The sequence below is a fragment of the Aethalodelphis obliquidens genome, unplaced genomic scaffold (genome assembly GCF_003676395.1).
Source record: "Aethalodelphis obliquidens isolate GAN/ISIS:26980383/991018 unplaced genomic scaffold, ASM367639v1 scaffold67, whole genome shotgun sequence".
Lineage (NCBI taxonomy): Eukaryota > Metazoa > Chordata > Mammalia > Artiodactyla > Delphinidae > Aethalodelphis > Aethalodelphis obliquidens.
The window spans coordinates 9850563-9872465 of NW_020838011.1; the positions used below are offsets into that span (position 1 = coordinate 9850563).

Below are 21903 nucleotides of genomic sequence, written 5' to 3' on the forward strand. Positions count from 1 at the left end.
TGCAGAGGCTTTTTAGTTTGATGTGTAGGCATACTATGGAGATAATTGCAGGTTCAATTCCAGACCACTGTAATAAAGCAAATATCTCAGTAAAACTAGTCACATGAAATTTTTGGTTTCCCGGTGCATTTAAGTTATGTTTACACTATATTATAGTCTATTAGGTGTGCAATAGCAATACGTCTAAAAAAACTATGTACCTTTGTTAAAAAACACTTTATTGCTAAAAAATGATAGCCATCATCTGGCAAAAAAAATGTTAACCATCATCTAGCAATGCAAGGTTGCCACAAACCTTCAATTTGTAAAAAAAAAAAATACAGTATCAGTAAAGCACATTAAAGGGTAGTGCAATAAAACAAGGTTGCTTATAGTCTCACTGTTTTTTGTTTTGTTTTGTTTTGTTTTTTTGCGGTACGTGGGCCTCTCACTGTTGTGGCCTCTCCCGTTGAGGAGCACAGGCTCCAGATGCGCAGGCACAGCGGCCATGGCTCACGGGCCCAGCCGCTCCGCGGCATGTGGGATCCTCCTGGACCGGGGCACGAACCCGTGTCCCCTGCATCGGCAGGCGGACTCTCAACCACTGCGCCACCAGGGAAGCCTGTTCTTATTTTTTTCAGGTATATACCCAGGAGAGGAATTGCTGGATCATATTTTTATTGTTTTGAGGAACCTCCATACTGTTTTCCATAGTGGCTGCACCAATTTACATTCCCACCAACAATATACAAGTGTTCCCTTTTCTCCACATCCTCTCCAACATTTGTTATTCATAGACTTTTTGATGCTAGCCATTCTGGCAGGTGTGAGGTGATACCTCACTGTAGTTTTGATTTGCATTTCTCTAATAGTTAGCAATGTTGAGTATATTTTTGAATGCCTGTTAGCCATCTGTACATCTTCTTTGGAAAAAATGTCTATTTGAGACTTGTGCCCATTCTTTGATTGTGTTATTTGTTTTCTTTGATAATGAATTGTATGAGCTGTTTGTGTATTTTGGATATTAACCGCTTGTTAGGTAATTTACAAATATTTTCTCCCATTCTGTAGATTGTATTTTTGTTCTGCCGATGGTTTCCTTTCCTGTGCAAAAGGTTTTATGTTAATTAGGTCATTTGTTTATTGCTGCTTTTATTTCTTTTGCCTTAAGAGACTGATCTAAGAAAATATTGCTGTGATTTATGTCAAAGAGTGTTCTACCTATGTTCCCTTCTAGGAGTTTTATAGTTTCAGGTCTTATATTTAAACCTTTAAACCATTTTGAGTTCATTTTTGTATAATGTACAGGAATGGTCTAATCTCATTGTTTTTAATGTGGCTGTCCAGTTTTCCCAGCACCACCTGTTGAAGAGACTCTTTTCTCTGTTACATATTCTTGCTAACTTTCTCAGAGATTGACCATAGGTGTGTGGGATTATTTCCAGGCTCTGTATTCTGTTCCATTGATCTATGTGTCTGTTTTTGTGCCAATACCACACTGTTTTCATTACTGTAGCTTTGTCATATATGTAGTCTGAAGTCTGGAAGAATTATACGTCCAGCTTTGTTCTTTATCCTCAGGACTGCTGTGGCAATTTGGGGTCTTTTGGTGTTCCATATAAATTTTAGTATTATTTGTTCTAGTTCTGTGAAAAATGTCCTGGGTATTTTGATCAGGACTGCACTAAATCTGTAGATAGCTTTGGGTACTAAGGCAGTTTTAATAATACTAATTCTTCCAACCCAAGAGCACAGGATATCGTTCCATTTCTTTGAATCATCTTCAATTTCTTTCATCAATGTTTTATAGTTTTCAGCCTGTAGGTCTTTCACCTCCTTGATTAAGTCTATTCCTAGGTATTTTATTATTTTTATGTGATTTTAAACAGGATTTTTATCTTACTTTCTTCTGACATTTCATTATTATTTTATAGAAATGCAACAGATTTCTTTGTATTGATCTTGTATCCTGCATCCTTGCTGAAATTATTTGTTAGTTCTAATAGTTTTTGTGTGGAGACTTTAGTGTTCTCTATATAGGCTATCATGTCATCTGCAAATAGTGACAGTTTTACCTCTTCCCTTCCAATTTGGATACTTTTTATTTACTTTTTGTATCTGATTGCTGTGGTTAGGACTTCAAAAACTATGTTAAATAGAGGCATTGGGAGTGGCATCCTTGTCTTGTTCCTGAATTTAGAGATAAGGTTTTCAGCTTATCACTGTTGAGTAATATGTTTGTTGTGAGTTAGTCATAAATGGCCTTTATTATGTTGAAATATGTTCCCTCTATACCCACTTTGATGAAAGTTTTTGTCATGAATGGATGATGAATTTTATCAGTTGCTTTTTGTGCATCTATTGAGATATTCATGTGATTTTTATCTTTCCTTTTGTTAATGTGGTATATCACATTGATTGATTTACATATGTTGAATCATCCTTGTGACCCTGGAATGAATCCAACTTGATCATGGTGTGTGATTCTTTTTATGTATTGTTGGATTCAGTTTGCTAATATTTTTCGTTAGCTAATATTTTTTTAAGGATTTTTGCATCTATATTCATTAATGATATCCACCTATAATTTTCTTTTTTTATGTTTGACTGGTTTTGGTATCAGGGTAATTGTGGTCTTGTAGAATGAATTTGGGAGTGTTCCCTTCTCTTCACTTTTTTGAAATAGTTTGAGAAGGATAGGTATAAATTCTTTTTTATATGTTTGGTAGAATTCCCCAGTGAAGCCATCTGGTCCTGGACTTTTGTTTCCTGGGAGTCTTTTTAAATTTCAAATTCAATTTCACTTCTAGTTATCGGTCTGTTCAAATTGTCTGTTTCTTTTTGAATCAGTCTTGGCAGGCTATATGCTCCTAGAAACTTGTCCATTTCTTCTAGGTTGTCCAATTTGTTGGCATATAATTGTTCATAGTATTCTTTTATGATTTTTTGAATTTCTGTGGAATTGGTTGTTATTTCTCCTCTTTTATTTCTTCTTTTGTTTTTTCGGGTCCTCTCTTTCTTCTTGGTGGGCTTGGCTAAAGATTAATCAATTTTGTTTAACTTTTCAAAAAACCAGTTCTTGGTTTGATTTTTCTATTGTTTTTTGATGTCTATTTCATTTGTTTCCTCTCTGATGATTATTACTTCCTTCCTTCTGCCAACTTTCAGCTTTCTTTGTTCTTCTAATTCCTTTAGTTGATAGATTAGGTTGTTTGAGATTTTTCTTATTTCTTGAGGAAGGCCTGCATCACTATGAACTTCCCTCTTAGAACTGCTTTTTGTTGCAACCCCTAGATTTTGGAAAGCTGTGTTTCCATTTTTATTTGTCTTGAGGTGTTTTCCTTTTTCCTCTTTGATTTCATTGTTGACCCACATTTTTGGTAGTAACATGTGGTTTGGTCTCCATATGTTTGTTCTTTTCCCAATTTTCTTTCTTTAGCTGATTTCCAGTTTCATGCTACTGTGATCAGAAAAATGCTTGGTACAGTTTATCCTCATAAGTTTGTTGATGCTTGTTTTGCGACCTAGTATGTGATCTATATTGGAGAGCATTCCATGTGCACTGGAAAAGAATGTGTATTTCTTATTTTTTTTAGAAGTAATGTCCTGTAGATACCAAGTAAATTTGACTGGTCTATTGTGCCATTTAAGACCACTGTTGCTTTATTGATATTTGTCTGGATGATTGGCCCATTGATGTCAGAGGGGTTTTAAAGTCTCCTGCTATTATAGTACTATTGTCAAGTCCTCCCTTTTTGTCTGTTAGTATTTGCTATATATATTTAGGTGCTCCTGTATTGGGTGTGTATATGTTAACAAGTGTAATATCCTCTTTTTGCTTTCCCTTTATTATTCTGTAATGCCCTTCTTTGTCTTTCATTATGGCCTTTCAAAGTTTATTTTGTCTGATATGAGTATTGCTACCTCTGCTTTCTTGTTGTTTTCATTTACATGAAATATCTTTTCCTACCTCCTCACTTTCAGTCTGTATGTCTTTTGCCCTGAAGTGAGTCTCTGGTAAGGCACCATACTGAAGGCTCTTTTTCTTTTTTTTTTTTTGGCGGTACACGGGCCTCTCACTGTTGTGGCCTCTTCCGTTGCAGAGCATAGGCTCTGGATGCGCAGGCTCAGCGGCCATGGCTCATGGGCCCAGCCACTCTGCGGCATGTGGGATCTTCCCAGACCGGGGCATGAACCTATGTCCCCTGCATCAGCAGGCGGACTCTCAACCACTGCGCCACCAGGGAAGCCCTCTTGTTCTTTTTTATCCAGTCAGCTGCCCTATGTCTTTTGGTTGGAGCATTTAGTCCATTAACATGTAAAGGAATTTTTGATAGTTATTAATGACTTATTGCCATTCTAAAACTGTTTTCCAGTTGTTTTTGTAGTTTTTTTCTGTTCATTTCTTCTTTTTGTTTTTCTGTTGTGGTTTGATGATTTTATTTCATAGTATGCTTGGGATCCATCTTTTTGATTTTTGTGTATCTATTGTACATTTTTGATTTGTGGTTATCATGGGGTTCATATATGTTAACCCATAATTATATCTACTTTCTTTAAACTAATAGTCATTTAAGTTTAAACACATTCTAAGAGATTAATTTTTTATTCCTCTCCCTCATATTTTGTGTTTTTGATATTATATTTTACATCTTCATGCTTATCCCTTTACTGTTTATGGTAGTTATAGTTGCTTTTGCAATATTTTTTTGTCTTTTAATCTATGTACTGGCTTATTTAAGTGCTCTTCAGGAAAAAAAGTGATCTTCAATCCTTACTTTATATTGGCTGTTTCTACTGTGAGTATCCCTTTCCTATAGATTCTTACTTCTTTTTCATTTAGAGAAGACCCATCAACATTTCTTTTTGGGTAGGTTTATTATTGCCAAATTTTTTTAGTTATTGCTTGTCTGAGAAGTTCTTTATCTCTCCTATTTTAAATGACAGTCTTGCTGGGTAGAGTATCCTAGGTTGCAAATTTTTCCCTTTCAGGAATTTGAATAGATCATGCTGCCCCCCTTCTGGCCTGAAAGTTTCTGCAGAGAAATCAGATAATAGCCTTATAGTGATCCTTTTGTATATGACTCTTTGTCTTTCTCTTGCTGCCTTTAGAATTCTCTCTTTATTTTTAACTCTTGTCATTAATTATGATATGTCTTATTCTGGGTCTGTCTGAGTTCATGTTGTTTCAGATCCTCTGTGTTTTCTATACCTGGATGTCTGTTTCCTTCTTTAGATTTGGGAATTTTTCAGCCATAATTTCTTCAAATACATCTCGATAACTTTTCTCTCTCTTTCATCTTCTGGAACCCCTAAAATGCAAATGTTGCATGTTTTATGCTATCCCAAAGATCTCATGTTACTTTATTTTTATTTATTTGTCTTTTGTTCTGATTGGGTGATTTTCATTCTATTTTCTAGATTACTTATGCATTCTTCTGTGTCATTTAGTATTCCATTCATTGCTTCTAGAGTGCTTTTTATCTCAGATATTGAATTATCTATTTTTGTTTGTGTCTTCTTTATATTTTCTAGTTCCCTGTTAAAATGATCTGTGCTTAGATGAATTCTCTTTCCTAATTCAATTAGCATTTTTATTATCAACCGTTTGAATTCATTGTCTGGTAGACTGATTATCTCTGTTTCATTATTTTTTTTCAGGGGTTTTGTCTTGCTCTTTCAATTGAGAGTAGTTCTCTGCCTTTTCATTTTACTTGCTCTGTCTCTGTGAATATAGGTGAAACAGTTACCTTTTGTGGTCCTGAAGTGGTGTTCTTATGTGGAAGCATCCTTATGTAGACCTTGTGTGCCTTTGGTGGGAGGGCTGTGTTTGATGTGGATTCCAGTCACACATTTCCTTAGGGTGTGCTGGTAGCTATCACCTTGGTGTAGGGGTTGTGGCTGGTGATGGAGAAGCCTGAGCCTGTGCAGGGTGTGAGGTGGAACTTCCACTCTGCTCAGTGGCCATCTCTACCCTTTCACAGGTGGAGTCTGCTCCCAAGTTGCTGGAGCAGAAGGTTGAGAATCTGGCTGGAGCTGGTTGTGTGTTCCATTTAAGTGTGTGTTTTTCCTCCTCCCTGCACTGGGGTCTTTTCCCCAAAGCAGGGGAGTACTGAAGCAAGTGGGGCTCCTGTGCTTACAGTGGTCTGATGCACTGGTTGTGTAGGCATCTGTGGCTACCTCAGACACAGCTCACATTCACATCTCTTCCCCTGTTGTGGTCACTCCAGATCTAGTGCTAGGTTGTGGCATCAAGTGGGCAGGGCTGGAGCATTTGCTCATCTGGGATTGCATACTTGTGGTCACAGGAGTTCAAGCAGCTGTGCTGCCATCAGAAGTCTGGGCTGCTTATGGGGTGCTGTCTTAGTAAGCACCAACAATGGCCTCCACCATCCCACCTGTAAACACCCCAGGCCCCAGGTCACCTCTGCATCCCAAGATTGAATCTTTTCCCAGTTGGTGGGAAATCTCCCTAGATCCAGGGCCAAGCTGTGGTGTGGAGTGGGTGAGGTAGGAGTGTTTGCTTGGCTTGGACTGGGAAGCCCAGTGAGGCAGCAACCACTAGGGCTGACCTCTCTCCGCCCTGTCTGTTGGCAAGTCAGCACGCTTGCATTCCACACGAGTGGAGCCCAGGCTTCTCCAGACTTTCTATCTGTCCCAGCAGTTCTCCAAGCAGCCAAGGGAACTTGTTTCCTTCCTGTAGGACCCTAGAACTGGGATGCCCAGTCTGTGACTTGACCCACTCACTTCCCAGGGTGAGTGTCCATCTGTGCAATCTCTCTTTTCCTCTTAGTACCCTCCCAGGGGTATTTGTCCCAGACCGGTGCTTTTTTTCTTGTCCTACTCAATTATGTGTGTATCTTACTTACAGCCTTGGTTTGTAGGAGTTCTGCCACTTTCCAGTTAGTTTTCCATGAGAATTGTTCCACCTGTAGATGTATTTTTGATGTGTTTGTGTGGGGAGGTGAGCTCCACATCATCTTGCTCCACCACCATTTGATCTTCCTCTGATCAGTGATCGTTGATGTTACTATTGCAAAAAGATTATGACTCACTGAAGGCTCAAGATGATTAGTATTTATTACCAATAAGGTGTTTTTAAATAGAGATATGTACATTTTGAAGATGAAATATATTTGACATAAAACATTATGTAATTTAAGTTGTATAATGTATTGATTTGATACATTTATATTCAATATATTGTAATAGGATAGCCATTTTTCATGATAGTTCACACCTCTATCATGTCACATAATTATTTCTTTTTGTGGTTGGAATAATTAAGATGTAGTCCCTTAGCAAGTTTGATGATTATAATATAATATGGTTGTCCATATTCACTGTACTATACCTTAGATCTCTAGGACTTATTTTTCTATGAGATGCAGATCTGTACCCTTAAAAGACATCTCTCCTATTCTCCTGCCCCTCAGCTCCTGGTAACCACCATATTACTCTCTGTTTTTACAAGTTTGACTTTTTTATATTCCACATAAAATGGATATCATCTAGTATTTGTCTTTCTCTGTCTTTTAAAAAAATAAACAAAATGACAATCTTTAGCTAGATTAACTAAGGAAGGAAGAAGACATAAATAAAATTAGAAATGAAAGTGGAGACATTATAACTGATGCTACAGAAATACATACGCTTGTAAGAGACTACTGTGTAGAATTATAGGCCAAAAAATTACATTACCAAGAAGAATGAATAAATTCCTAGAAACATGCAATCTATCAAGACTGAATCAGGAAGAATTAGAAAATCTGGACAGTCATAATAAGTAAAGGTATTGAATCAGTTTCAAAAACCTCTCAACAGAAAACCCCAGGACCAGAAGGCTTCACTGACAAATTCTATGAAATATTTAAAGAATAATTAATGCCAGTTCTTCAAAAACTCTTCCAAAAAAATTAAAGAGGAAAGAGGGAACACTTCCAAACTCATTCTACAAGCCAGTATTACCTTCAATATAAGCCATTATCCAGGATGAATATAAATGCAAAAATTCTCATCCAAATATCAGCAAGTCAAATTCAAGAACATATTAAAAGGATTATATACCATGACCAAATGGGATTTATCCCTGGGATGCAAGGATGGTTCAAAGTACCCAAATCAGTAAGTGTAATACATTGCATTAATAGAATGAAATTTAAAATAACTTGATCATCTCAATAAATGTAGAATAACATTTGGCAAGATACAACATCCTTTCCTGATAAAAACCCTCAACATATTGGGTGTAGAAGGAACATACTTCAACATAATAAAGATGTGATATATATAATACACACACACACATGCACACACACACACACAGAACTGAATGTTATTCATCTATGAGAAAGAAGGACATCCTGCCATTTTTTGACAACATGGATGGACTTTGATGGCATTATGCTAAAATTCGTGCTTTCATTCTAATCTTAATTACTCCTATAACTAAATATACATTGTGATATATATTTTGAAAATTGTAATTCTAATTTATATTTTTTTTATCCTACAAGAAAACTGTGATCTTATTATAGCTGTTATTTTCCAACTAAACCTCATACTATAGTTGATTTAGTGTAATAAAAAATTCTTTGAGAAAACGATTGTAATGGTGTGATGTGCACATGATAATTTATTTAATTATTGCTTAATTTTGAATATTTACATTACTTCCAGTGTTGGCTTTTATGAATTACTGCCCAAAATATTGTTTTTGCACACCTTGATTAATTTTCTCTGTATGGTTTCTTAGGAGTATACTATGAAGTCAAAGGCTATAGCATTTTTAAGATTCTTGAAGCATTTTGCCAAATGTCTTAATTCTTTAAAAATTACAGAAATTTTCTGAGAACCTAATAATGAATGGAAAAGTTAGTAGCTTGAAGGAATAGTTTCTTTATATAATGAAATCTTCACAATCATTGACGGATTTAAATCTTATTTTGCAACTTAATAGCAACAGCTACTATTACTAATTATTATCATTATCCTACTATTCATCTTTTCTTTGTCCTTATTCCTCTCCTCTTAACCTCCCTTCTTACTAACGCTATCACTTTCCTGCAATGAGAACAGGGAAATCTTTCAAAAACTAGGGTTAGATAGCATAAAACTTTCACTAACCTTATCTCAGACTTTGTTGGTGCAAATGGCATTATTTTGTTCTTTTTTATGGCTGAGTAATATTCCATTGTATATATGTACCACATCTTTTATTTATTTTTGGCTGCATTGGTTCTTCCTTGCTGTGCACGGGCTTTCTCTAGTTGTGGTGAGTGGGGGCTACTCTTTGCAGTGCGTGGGCTTCTCATTGTGGTGGCTTCTCTTGTTGTAGAGCATGGGCTCTGGGCATGCGGGCTTCAGTACTTGTGGCTCACAGGCTCTAGAGCACGGACTCAGTAGTTGTGGTGCACAGGCTTAGCTGCTCCGTGGCATCAGGGATCTTCCCAGACCAGGGCTTGAACCCATGTCCCCTGCATTGGCAGGCAGATTCTTAACCACTGTGCCACTAGGGAAGCCCTTAAGTCAATTTAAAAGAGATCATATCAATTTAAAATAGATTCGATTCTTGCTTTCCTTCATAAGGAATAGCATCCTATAAACTGACGAGAATTCTTTGTATTTTTAAACTACAGGAAGTTTTCAGATTCAAGTTGTACAAATTATTTGCTGTTTAGTGTATGTGCAGAGTTTATGGTTCTTATATATGCAGTGTATATTTTCCCTGTGCTCATTCTGTTAGGCAGCTATGATGTTGAGATGTACATCCCTAAGGGAGCTTTACTGAGGTTTTCTGTAGGATTGGTATAGGCAGAAAACACCTATCCTAATAAACTAAATTATCTCTTTTATTCTGCAAGTTGTAAAACCCTGGGACTTCAAATGAGGAATGGTTTAAGTGCTGATGTGAAAGCTAGGAAATGCTGAATTTGGCTCCAAAAATTGTTAGATCATACATTTATATTGTTCAAGAATGGTGTTCTTTTTGGCTAGTGCGCCAGTGAAGAATCTCAATCCTTAGAAAAGAATTTTATCATTTTATCTTGCTGGTCAGATAGCCAAACCTTAAAAAATTCTTAAAATAAAACAACTTTAACTTAAATGTATTAAATTATATTTTATTTAACTTAAATTTTATTACATGTATTAAAATTTTAATTCCCTTTATTTTTCATTTAAAAACTTAAAATTTACTTTTAAACAACTCCTTGGGTTATCTACTCTTTAGGACTTTGCTAGATTATATAATCTTGATATATTGGAAAACCAGTTTCTAGTAATTTAGAAATTAGATCCAAGTGACTGGTACACATTGGGTTATTGACAGTATGGAATAGCAACAAAATAACAATAAAGACAATAGGTAATATTTTTTCTGGATCACTAAGTATGTTCCAGAGACATTTTCGGTGTTTCATACATACTAACAGATTTTTTCCCCACAACAATATGAGGTTTGTACTATTATTATAAGAGTTAAGGCGGACATAACTCTATGAACATTGTATTCTAGTTTTCCATCATTGTTGCCTGTATCTTGTAACAACCAGCTAAATGGTGTCCCTTTTCACTCTTGCCCCTCTACAATCCAACCCAGTGACTACATCCTGTGTGTGTTTTTTTTTTATGTGAACATCTCTCTCCCTTTCTTTACCCTTTTAATTTTCTCCCTAATGCTCCTACTAGATGTTTCAAACTCCTTATAATTATCTGTCTCCAACTTACCTCTCCAGCATCATCTGCCTCTTTACTCAAACTCTTCCTTTTTAGGCTAAACTTAGACTTCTTGGAAACTGTCATTACTACTCTACCTGTTTTTCTTTTGTGCCTTCTTCTACCCCTGCCCTATCCTGAACATCTTTCAGATCTTGTCTTAATTATCAATGCCTCAGGGATAATATCTGTGATTCCTGCTGGATGTTTCCTTAGTGTTGTGGTCTTTCCTTATAAAAATTTCACAAAGTTTTTACTACTTGCTGGTATTCTATCTTTCCAGGTAGAGTGTCAGATGGCAGAAACTGTGTCTACACCATTTCTCTGCATATTAGCACTTATTTCTGGAATATGCTAGTCATTTTATAATTATTCTTTTAATTTTTTATAATAATTCTTTTAATGAAGTCTGATGATTTATTATGTATTGAATAATGAAAGTAATAATTTTACTGACATATTCTCAAAGTCTTCCACTTTATTCTGTATTGATAATGAAATTCTGATACTTGCGTTGGTATAGAAATATATGAGTTTCTAATTGGCAAGTCACTTTATCTAGCATCCCACATCTCTCTCACTGTAATTAAATATTCTAAATAAAGAACACAGGATTATTCCTATTGAAAATTCAATGTAAACAAAACAGAATAAATAGGAATAGTTAACCTTAGGCAGGGGTTTGGCTGGTTTGCAGTGGAGGCGTCCAACAAATTCAAAATTTGGTAGCAGTGGGAGAGGAAATTCAAAATCCCAGTATGTTCAAATGAGCCACATTTCAGCTTTCCCCATTGTCTTTAATAATGTAGTCGGTCTTCCTGGAAGGATAAACTAAAATAACAAGAGTTAGATCAAATGAGAGTATTGCCATGTGAATATAGTAGGTAGTTTTTGGAAAGGAGCTTGGAATGATATAGCCAAAGATGTTTGAAAGTGTTCTCTAATTAAGCAAATATATATGTATGTGTATAGTGTACACCATATTGATATTGTATCATATCATATCATATAATACAGAAATCGAGCTACACAAGTAGAAACAATTTCCAAATGCTACCTAGATACTTGTGCTACAAATATGTGTGTAACTCTTCAATCTACCTGTCTTCATTTATCAAGGCATTTTATGAGGTTTCTAGTGATTTTTTTTAAGTTAAAAAAAGAAGTTTAGTAATATAGATATATAATTGCTTGGAGAAGTCCTAAGTGCTTCAGTTTGTGTTTTATGACTTCCTGGAGGAGAATCTGTATGAGTAATGGGAAACAGGGTTATACCTTACCCTATAATTTAATATTTTGATAATACTTATGAAATCATTTTATATTTTCATTTCCTTGTTTCACTTATAAGAGACAAAATTCTGTTACGTTATACAAACTCACCTTCCAAGGCACTAGGAAAGTTAGGACTTCATGCTACCAACTAAAAATATGACTTACCTAGTACTTCGCCATAAAAGTGATTCCATTTATTCTCATTAAATGTCTGGAACCAAAAGTCAAAATAAAGTTCATATATCATATTTTTGACCCTCTCCGTGAATGTCACGTTATCACTTAATTCTGAAAACGTAGCAGGTACATAGGATGGTGGTAATGGAAGTCTTCCACTATACTTTTCAGCTGAATAGCCAGGAGAGGAGCGGAGACTGTATACTAAAGGTACTTTAAGTACCTCAGCCAGCAGCTCACCACAGGGTCCAACAGCATCTGCAAGAACAGCATCAAACCTTGATTCATGTAGTTTTGTCATCAGCTTCTTGTTCGAAACAACATCTTTACAGATATTCATAAGCATATCAGAAAGTTCCCAAAATAAACTTCTCAATGATGAAAAATATGTCCACAACGAATTTTTTGCCAGATATGTCCATTTCTCTACCAAATGCTTGATGTTATGCTTCAAATTATCTTTAGTTAAAGACATAGAGAAAGTCCCAAACTTAATAGCAGATGGTTTGTTGGGATCAATAAGAATGGAAGCTGAAGTTGTCAGAACAGTCACCTTATGACCCATCATGACAAGTTCATCCAGGATTGTCTTCATATTCATCCAATGACTGTATTTCATTGGCCGTGCCAGCACCTTTCCACAACTTCCAGAGCTAAAGTAGCAAGTCAGCTGTAGTAGCAGCAGAAGTGAGAGCCATTTCACAGACATCTTGTTCATATGCAGTACTTTTCAAAAATTACATTATCCTTTTGCCATTGCTCATGCTTATATCCAAGGAGAAATCAATCAGGATGTTAAATTATAACTCCTGTGCCTCAAATAACTACATTATATGAATAGTCATAGCTGTGGAAATCAAGTGAAAGGGCAAAGTGTAGAACACTTCATGTTTATACTGGTGTTTAATATTATTTCATCAGTGCTATCACCCATCTAAAAGTCGATGACCTTGCACACACAAATCAGTTATTATGTAAGAGAGAAAAATAGTGTAACAACAGTGACAAGTGAGAGGCTCTTGTGTCTGCAGTCCCCTTGACACAGAATTAGAGATAATGTAACATCAACAGGATGGAGGGTTAGGAGGTTCCAACACTTGTATCCCCCATAAAAGCAACAACAAAAAAAATAAATGAGCAACTACAAACCAATGTAAATTACTTTGGGAAAGCTCTGGACTACAATGAAGAAGCAGCAGAAACCCTGCAGATTGTAAAAACTGAGGATGGCCCTGTGAAAAAGCTTGGGAAACATTTTACCTCCATCACCTCATCCTCCAGTTCAGAGCAGCTTGGCACCCACAGAAATTCCTTCAAATGGATTTCACCCCATGGGGAGAAGAAGAGCAGGAGAATCCCAGCAAGCTTCACCATCATAGAGGTTTGCAGTATTTGCTACTGAGGACTTCCACAGTCTTCACCAACACTGATTACAGCAGACACAGAGCTGCCCAGAGTCCCTGCTTCTGTGTCTTATCTGAGGCTGGAAATGTTGCTGTGGTGAGATCTGACACTTGGGGCCCCATCACTCTGGTACTTTGCTTTCCCTGGTTGAGTTGTCACAATGCCTGACTATCTATGAGACTGGAGCTCCTGCTCTGTGCCCTGCCCTCAGGTATTAAGTCAGTACTTTGTCTTGCCATAACTGGGGCAATGCTGCTATTGCTTGGACTTCACTGTGTATTCCTAGTTGTGGCTTTGACTGGTCATTACCTAGGCTGAGCTGCTGAGCTACCCACCATTCCTGGAGCCTAAGTCATGGCTTTAACCTATCATTGCTGGGGCTAAAATGCTGCTACTTTGTACCTCACCCTGGGTCAGGGTTCTGATCCACAATTACCATGGCCACACTGCTGGGGCTCTGCACCCCAGCCCATGGGTCCTGACTTGCGACTTTAACAGGCCATTGCTGGGCACACGCTGCTGCTGCTCTGTGACTTCCACTAGGGCCAGAATTGGAATCTTGGCCCACCATTTCCAGGCTGTGCAGCTACAGGACCCTGGACCCTTGGACCTAAGCCATTGTAGAACCCTGTCATCTCAGGGCCTGTAACACTGCTGCATCCCAGTCACCCCCCCCAATATATTAACTATATGTCAAATGCCTAGGACTACAACTATATACATGTTTTACATGCTTGCTTTTTATATTTATTAAGAGAAGAAAGAAGACATATGCATTTATACTGTCATATAAATACTTATCTCACCAGTTCTTTCTGTTTTATCATGGTGATTAGAAATTGCAATCTGGGTTTACTTCCTTCAGTTTGAAGACTTTCTTTTAGTTTTTCCTATAAGGCAGATTTCCAAGCAATGAATTTTTTGGGGGGGAGTGGAGGGAGAGAAATATCTGTATTTTGCCCTCATTTTTGAAAGATAGTTTTGTTTGATATAGAACTTTTGGTTGACAGTTTTGTCTTTCAGCGCTTTGAATATGTCATCCCACTGCCATAGAGCTTCCATTGTTTCTAATGAGATATAAGTGATGTCTTATTGGAGTTCCCTTGTATGGATAAATTACTTTTCTTTTAGTGCTTCAAGATTTTCTGTCTTTAGCTTTCAACATTTCATTAAGTCTGTGTATGGCTCTCCTATGTTTATCGTACTTGGACTTGGTTGAACAATTGGGATACATAGGTTAATGCTTTTCATCATATTTGGGATGTTCTCAGGCATTATTTTTAAAAATATTTTGCTCCGCTCCTTTTTCTCTGACACTCCCATTTTGTGTATGTTACTGTGCTTAATTATGTCCCACAATTCTCAACCCCTCAGTTCATTTATCTTCATTCTTTTTTCTCTCTGTTCTTTGAGGTGTATTATCTTATTGGTCTATCTTCAAGTTTGCAGGGTTTTTTTTAAAATTTATTTTTGTCTGTGTTGGATCTTTGTTGCTGTGTGTGGACTCTCTCTAGTTGCAGTCAGTGGGGTCTATTCTTCATTGTGGTGCACGGGCTTTTCACTGTGGTGGCTTCTCCTGTTGCAGAGCACAGGCTCTAAGTGCGTGGCCTCAGGAGTTGTGGTGTGCAGGCTCAGTAGTTGTCATGCACGGGCTTGTTGCTCCACGGCACGTGGGGTCTTCCTGGACCAGAGCTCAAACCCATGTCCCCTGTATTGGCAGGTGGATTCATAACCACTGCGCCACCAGGGAAGTCCCTTGCAGGCTTTTTTGTTTTGTTTTGTTTTTAAAGTTCAGCAAGATTTTTTTTTTGATAGACATTGATGATCTGATTTTTAAATTCATATGGAAAGGAAAAGGACCTAGAATAACCAAAGTTGTATATCAAACTTTAAAAAGGAAAACAAAGTTGAAGGACTAACATTACCTGATTTCAGGAGTTATTGTAAAGCTATGTTATCAAGAGAGTATGGTACTAGTGCAAAGACAGACAAATAGATCAGCGGAATAGAATAGCAAGTCCAGAAACTAACCCACACACATATGGCACACATATATGGACAAATGATTTTTGACAAAGGTGTAAAGACAATTTAGTGGAGAAAGGATAGCCTTTCAACAAGTGGTGCTGGCATAAAAGGATAGGCATGTGCCAAAAAAAAAACCAAAAAAATAAACCAAAACAAGAACTTCAAACCATACCTTGTACCATACACAAAAATTAACTTAAAATGGATCATAAAATCAAATGCAAAATCTACAACTAGGGCTTCCCTGGTGGCACAGTGGTTGAGAGTCCACCTGCCGATGCAGGGGATGCGGGTTCGTGCGCTGGTCTGGGAGGATCCCACATGCCTCAGAGCGGCTGGGCCCATGGGCCATGGCTGCTGGTCCTGTGCGTCCGGAGCCTGTGCTCCACAGCGGGAGGGGCTGTGGCATTGAGAGGCCCAGTACCGCTAAAAAAAAAAAAAAAAAAAAAAAAAAAAAAAAAAAAAAAAAAATCTACAATTATAAAACTCCTAGGAGAAAACTTTCATGGCCTTGAGTTGGGCAAAAATTTCTTAAATATGACACCAAAAGCATGGTCCAGAAAAGGCAAAACTGATCAACTGGACTTTATCAAAGTTAAAACTTCTCTTTGAAAGACACTTTTAAAAGAATGAAAGACAAGCCACAGACTTAGAGAAAGTATTTGCAAATCATATGTGTGATAAAGGACTTGTATCAAGAATATGTAAATAACTCTTAGAACGCAATTAGAAAACAAAAATATCATTTGTAAATCAGGCAGAGGAGTTGAACAAATACATCAGTAAGGAAGATATATGGTGGTAAATAAGGCACAAGAAAAGATGCTTAACATTATTAGTCATTAGGGAAATGCAAATTAAAACCTTGAGGTACCACTATACACCTTTTTTTTTTTTTTTTTTTTTTGCGGTACGGGGGCCTCTCACTGTTGTGGCCTCTCCCGTTGCGGAGCACGGGCTCCGGACACGCAGGCTCAGCAGCCATGGCTCACGGGCCCTGCCACTCCGTGACATATGGGATCTTCCCGGACCGGGGCATGAACCCGTGTCCCCTGCATCGGCAGGCGAACTCTCAACCACTGTGCCACCAGGGAAACCCTACACCTATTTTTTTTTCTTTCGTAGTTACATGTTTTATTAATCACATCTGAGAAAAGTCACTGATTTTCATTTTGTACAGCATTATCTTGTAAGGACAAGATACAGTAACAACTTCCAAGTTTTTGCATATCAGAGCTGAAACTGAAAACATCTCCATAATTGAATTTTCACTTCTTATTTGTAATAAGTTTATCCTTAGGAGGATACTTCATAGTGTTTGATCACAGATGAGTTTGGACATTGCTATCACTCAATAATGTTAAGCATCTGTCAGGTTCTCTCCTATACTATATATTAATTTTTTCTCCGTTAAGCAAATATTTATTGGCGGTCTGTGGGAATAAGATACATCTAGGTCCTCTTTCCTTGGTATATTCACAAAAGCCTCTGAAACTAAATTTCCAAGTCAGGCCATACTAAGCCATGGCATAGTAAGTTTTCATCATTAACAGTTTTTTTTTTTTTTTATTCAAACAGCAAGTCACAAAAATTATAATCATCCTCATCAGTTCACTCAGTCCCATGTAATTAATTTTTTTATCTTGATCTTTTGTTAGCACTTTTATGAATTCATCAGTTTTCCATTAGAGTTCAGAAAATGCTTATTCATTCAGTTCAGCAGTATAGTCAGTTACCAGAAACCTGTGCTTGTCAGAGTCTTTTCCATGAATTCCTAGAAGATGAAACACTTTTATAGGAACATTTTTGCAAAAGCATCAGAGTACACCCAGAACTGTCTGTAAATGACAAAAGACTTAAAAATGACCACAGTTAAAGATTTGATGAAAGTTCATAATAATGCAATTGACAAGGAAATTTAGTTATTTCTGAGATATACATTTTAAAATAATAACTAGAATTATGACTGCTAACATTATACCAGAATATATAAGATTTTTAGGAATTTCATGTAATGTCTGAAACATTTATATTAACATATTTTCATACAAATAACCCAAAGGAAGTTTAGTATTAGTTGTTTTGTTTTTAATTTTTGAATTTTATTTTATTTATTTTTTATATAGCAGGTTCTTATTAGTCATCAATTTTATACACATCAGTGTATACATGTCAATCCCAGTCACCCAATTCATCTCACCACCATCCCCACCCCACCCCCTGCAGCTTTCCCGCCTTGGTGTCCATATATTTGTTCTCTACATCTGTGTCTCAACTACTGCCCAGCAAACCGGTTCTTCTGTACCATTTTTCTAGGTTCCACATACATGCATCAATATACGATATTTGTTTTTCTCTTTCTTACTTATTTCACTCTGTATGACAGTCTCTAGATCCATCCACGTCTCAACAAATGACCCAATTTCGTTCCTTTTTATGGCTGAGTAATATTCCATTGTATATATGTACCACATCTTCTTTATCCATTTGTCTGTCGATGGGCATCTAGGTTGCTTCCATGACCTGGCTATTGTAAATAGTGCTGCAATGAACATTGGGGTGCATGTGTCTTTTTGAATTATGGTTTTCTTTGGGTATATGCCCAGTAGTGGGATTGCTGGATCATATGGTAATTCTATTTTTAGTTTTTTAAGGAACCTCTATACTGTTCTCCATAGTGGCTGTATCAATTTACATTCCCACAAACAGTGCAAGAGGGTTTCCTTTTCGCCACACCCTCTCCAGCATTTGTTGTTTGTAGATTTTCTGGTGAAGCCCATTCTAACTGGTGTGAGGTGATACCTCATTGTAGCTTTGATTTGCATTTGTCTAATAATTAGTGATGGTGAGCAGCTTTTCATGTGCTTCTTGGCCAGGTGTATGTCTTCTTTGAAGAAATGTTTATTTAGGTCTTCCGCCCATTTTTGGATTGCATTGTTTGTTTCTTTAATATTGAGCTGCATGAGCTGTTTATATATTTTGGAGATTAATCCTTTGTCCGTTGATTCGTTGGCAAATATTTTCTCCCATTCTGAAGGTTGTCTTTTCGTCTAGTTTATGGTTTCCTTTGCTGTGCAAAAGCTTTAAAGTTTCATTAGGTCTCATTTGTTTATTTTTGTTTTTATTTCCTTACTCTAGGAGGTGGATCAAAAAAGATCTTGTGATTTATGTCAAAGAGTGTTCTTCCTATGTTTTCCTCTAAGAGTTTTATAGTGTCCAGTTTTACACTTAGGTCTCTAATCCATTTAGGGTTTATTTTTGTGTATGGTGTTAGGGAGTGTTCTAATTTCATTCTTTTACATGTAGCTGTCCAGTTTTCCCAGCACCACTTATTGCATATCCTTGTATGTCCTTGCTTCCTTTGTCATAGAGTAGTTGACCACAAGTGCGTGGGTTTATCTCCGGGTTTTTTATCCTGTACCATTGATCTATATTTCATATATCTATATTTTTGTGCCAGTACCATATTGTCTTGATTACTGTAGCTTTGTAGTATAGTGTGAAGTCAGGGAGTCTGATTCCTCCACCTCCGTTTTTTTCCCCTCAAAACCGCTTTGGCTATTCAGGGTCTTTTGTGTCTCCATACAAATTTTAAGATTTTTTGTTCTAGTTTCATAAAAAATGCCATTGGTAATTTGGTAGGGATTGCATTGAATCTATATACTGCTTTGGGTAGTATAGTCATTTTAATAATGTTGATTCTTCCAGTCCAAGAACATGGTATATCTCTCCATCTGTTGGTATCATCTTTAATTTCTTTCATCAGTGTCTTATAGTTCTCTGCATATAGGTCTTTTGTATCCCTAGGTAGGTTTATTCCTAGGTATTTTATTCTTTTTGTTGCAATGGTAAATGGGAGTGTTTCCTTAATTTCTCTTTCAAATTTTTCATCATTAGTGTATAGGAATGCAAGAGATTTCTGTGCATTAATTTTGTATCCTGCAACTTTACCAAATTCATTGATTAGCTCTAGTAGTTTTCTGGTGGCATCTTTAGGATTCTCTATGCATAGTATCATGTCATCTACAAACAGTGACAGTTTTACTTCTTCTTTTCCAATTTGTATTCCTTTTATTTCTTTTTCTTCTCTGATTGCCATGGCTAGCACTTCCAAAACTCTGTTGAATAATAGTGGTGAGAGTGCACATCCTTGTCTTGTTCCTGATCTTAGTGGAAATGCTTTCAGTTTTTCACCATTGAGAATGATGTTTGGTGTGGGCTTGTCATATATGGCCTTTATTATGTTGAGGTAGCTTCCCTCTATTCCCACTTTCTGGAGAGTTTTTATCATAAATAGGTGTTGAATTTTGTCAAAAGCTTTTTCTGCATCTATTGAGATGATTATATGGTTTTTATTCTTCAATTTGTTAATATGGTGTATCACATTGATTGATTTGTGTATCATGAAGAATCCTTGCATCCCTCGGATAAATCCCACTTGATCATGGTGTATGATCCTTTTAATATGTTGTCTGATTCTGTTTGCTAGTATTTTGTTGAGGATTTTTACATCTATATTCATCAGTGTTATTGGTCTGTACTTTCTTTTTTTGTAGTATCTTTGTCTGGTTTTGGTATCAGGGTGATGGTGGCTTATTGAATGAGTTTGGGAGTGTTCCTTCCTCTGCAATTTTTTGGAAGAGTTTGAGAAGGATGGGTGTTAGCTCTTCTCTAAATGTTTGATAGAATTCACCTGTGAAGCCATCTGGTCCTGGACTTTTGTTTGTTGGAAGATTTTTAATCACAGTTTCAATTTCATTACTAGTGATTGGTCTGTTCATATTTTCTATTTCTTCTTTTTTCTTTGTTCTGCAGCAGTGAATTCCACTATTCTGTATTCCAGGTCACTTATCTGTTCTTTTGCCTAACTTATTCTGCTATTGATTCCTTCTAGTGTAGTTTTCATTTCAGTTATTGTATTATTCATCTCTGTTTGTTTGTTCTTTTATTCTTCTATGTCTTTGATAAACATTTCTTGCATCTTCTCTATCTTTGCCTCCATTCCTTTCCGGAGGTCCTGGATCATCTTCACTATCATTATTCTGAATTCTTTCTTTGGAAGGTTGCTTATCTCCACTTCATTTAATTGTTTTTCTGGGGTTTTATCTTGTTCCTTCATCTGGTACATAGCCCTCTTCCTTTTCATCTTGTCTATCTTTCTGTGAATGTGGTTTTTATTCCACAGGCTGCAGGATTGTAGTTCTTCTTGCTTCTGCTGTCTGCCCTCTGGTGGATGAGGCTATCTAAGAGGCTTGTGCAAATTTCCTGATGGGAGGGACTGGTGGTGGGTAGAGCTGGCTGTTGCTGTGTTGGGCAGAGCTCATAAAACTTTAATCCACTTGTCTGTTGATGGGTGGGGCTGGGTTCCCTCCCTGTTCATTGTTTGCCATGAGGTGACCCAAAAATGAAGCCTACCCAGGCTCTTTGGTGAGGCTAATGGCGGGCTCTGGGAGAGTTCACACCAAGCAGTACTTCCCAGAACTTCTGCTGCCAGTGTCCTTGTCCTCACAGTGAGACACTGTCACTCACCGCCTCTGCAGGACACCCTCCAACACTAGCAGGTAGCTCTAGTTCAGTCTCCTATTGGGTCACTGCTCCTTCCCCTGTTTCCCAATGTGCACACTACTTTGTGTGTGCCCTCCAAGAGTGGAGTCTGTTTCCCCCAGTTCTGTCAAAGTCCTGCAATCAAATACCACTAGCTTCAAAGTCTGATTATCTAGGAATTCCTCCTTCTGTGGCCGGACCCCCAGGTTGGGAAGCCTGATGTGGGGCTCAGAACCTACATTCCAGTGGGTGGACTTCTGTGGTAGAAGTGTTCTCCAGTGTAAGTCACCTACCCAGCAGTTATGGGATTTGATTTTATTGAGACTGCACCCCTCCTACCATCTCATTATGGCTTCTCCTTTGTCTTTGGATGTCAGGTATCATTTTTGGTGAGTTTCAGTGTCTTCCAGTCGATGATTGTTCATCAGTAAGTTGTGATTCTGGTGCTCTCATAAGAGGAGATGAGAGCATGTCCTTCTACTCTGCCATCTTGAACCAATCTCCTATAATCTTTTAAGTATGAATTTTTCAAGATATTATCTCAGTTTTTTTCCCTCAAAGTTTCTAGTTTCTAAGAGTGGAGTTATCCATGCACAGTTTTACATGTTTTCATACAAAACTAGGAACTGAAGAATAATACGAGTGATAAAATTTAAAAAAAGACAATGCCACATTAATTTTCACTGACCATTATATGCTAAAATAGGCAAAGTAGCAGTTTATGCTTTCAGGAGATCTAACTGCATTTTATACAATGGAAAACACTAATTTAGAAGGTAT

General features: G+C 37.1%; 1 protein-coding gene across 1 annotated transcript; it reads right to left on the reverse strand.

Moving 5' to 3' along the window:
- Positions 1 to 10244: 10244 nt before the first annotated feature.
- On the reverse strand, positions 10245 to 12865 carry LOC113611066 (UDP-glucuronosyltransferase 2B4-like). Its single transcript, XM_027089641.1, is given in 2 exon segments — positions 10245 to 11513; positions 12136 to 12865. Coding segments are annotated over 2 exon segments (990 nt in total). The 3' UTR covers positions 10245 to 11253.
- Positions 12866 to 21903: the final 9038 nt, after the last annotated feature.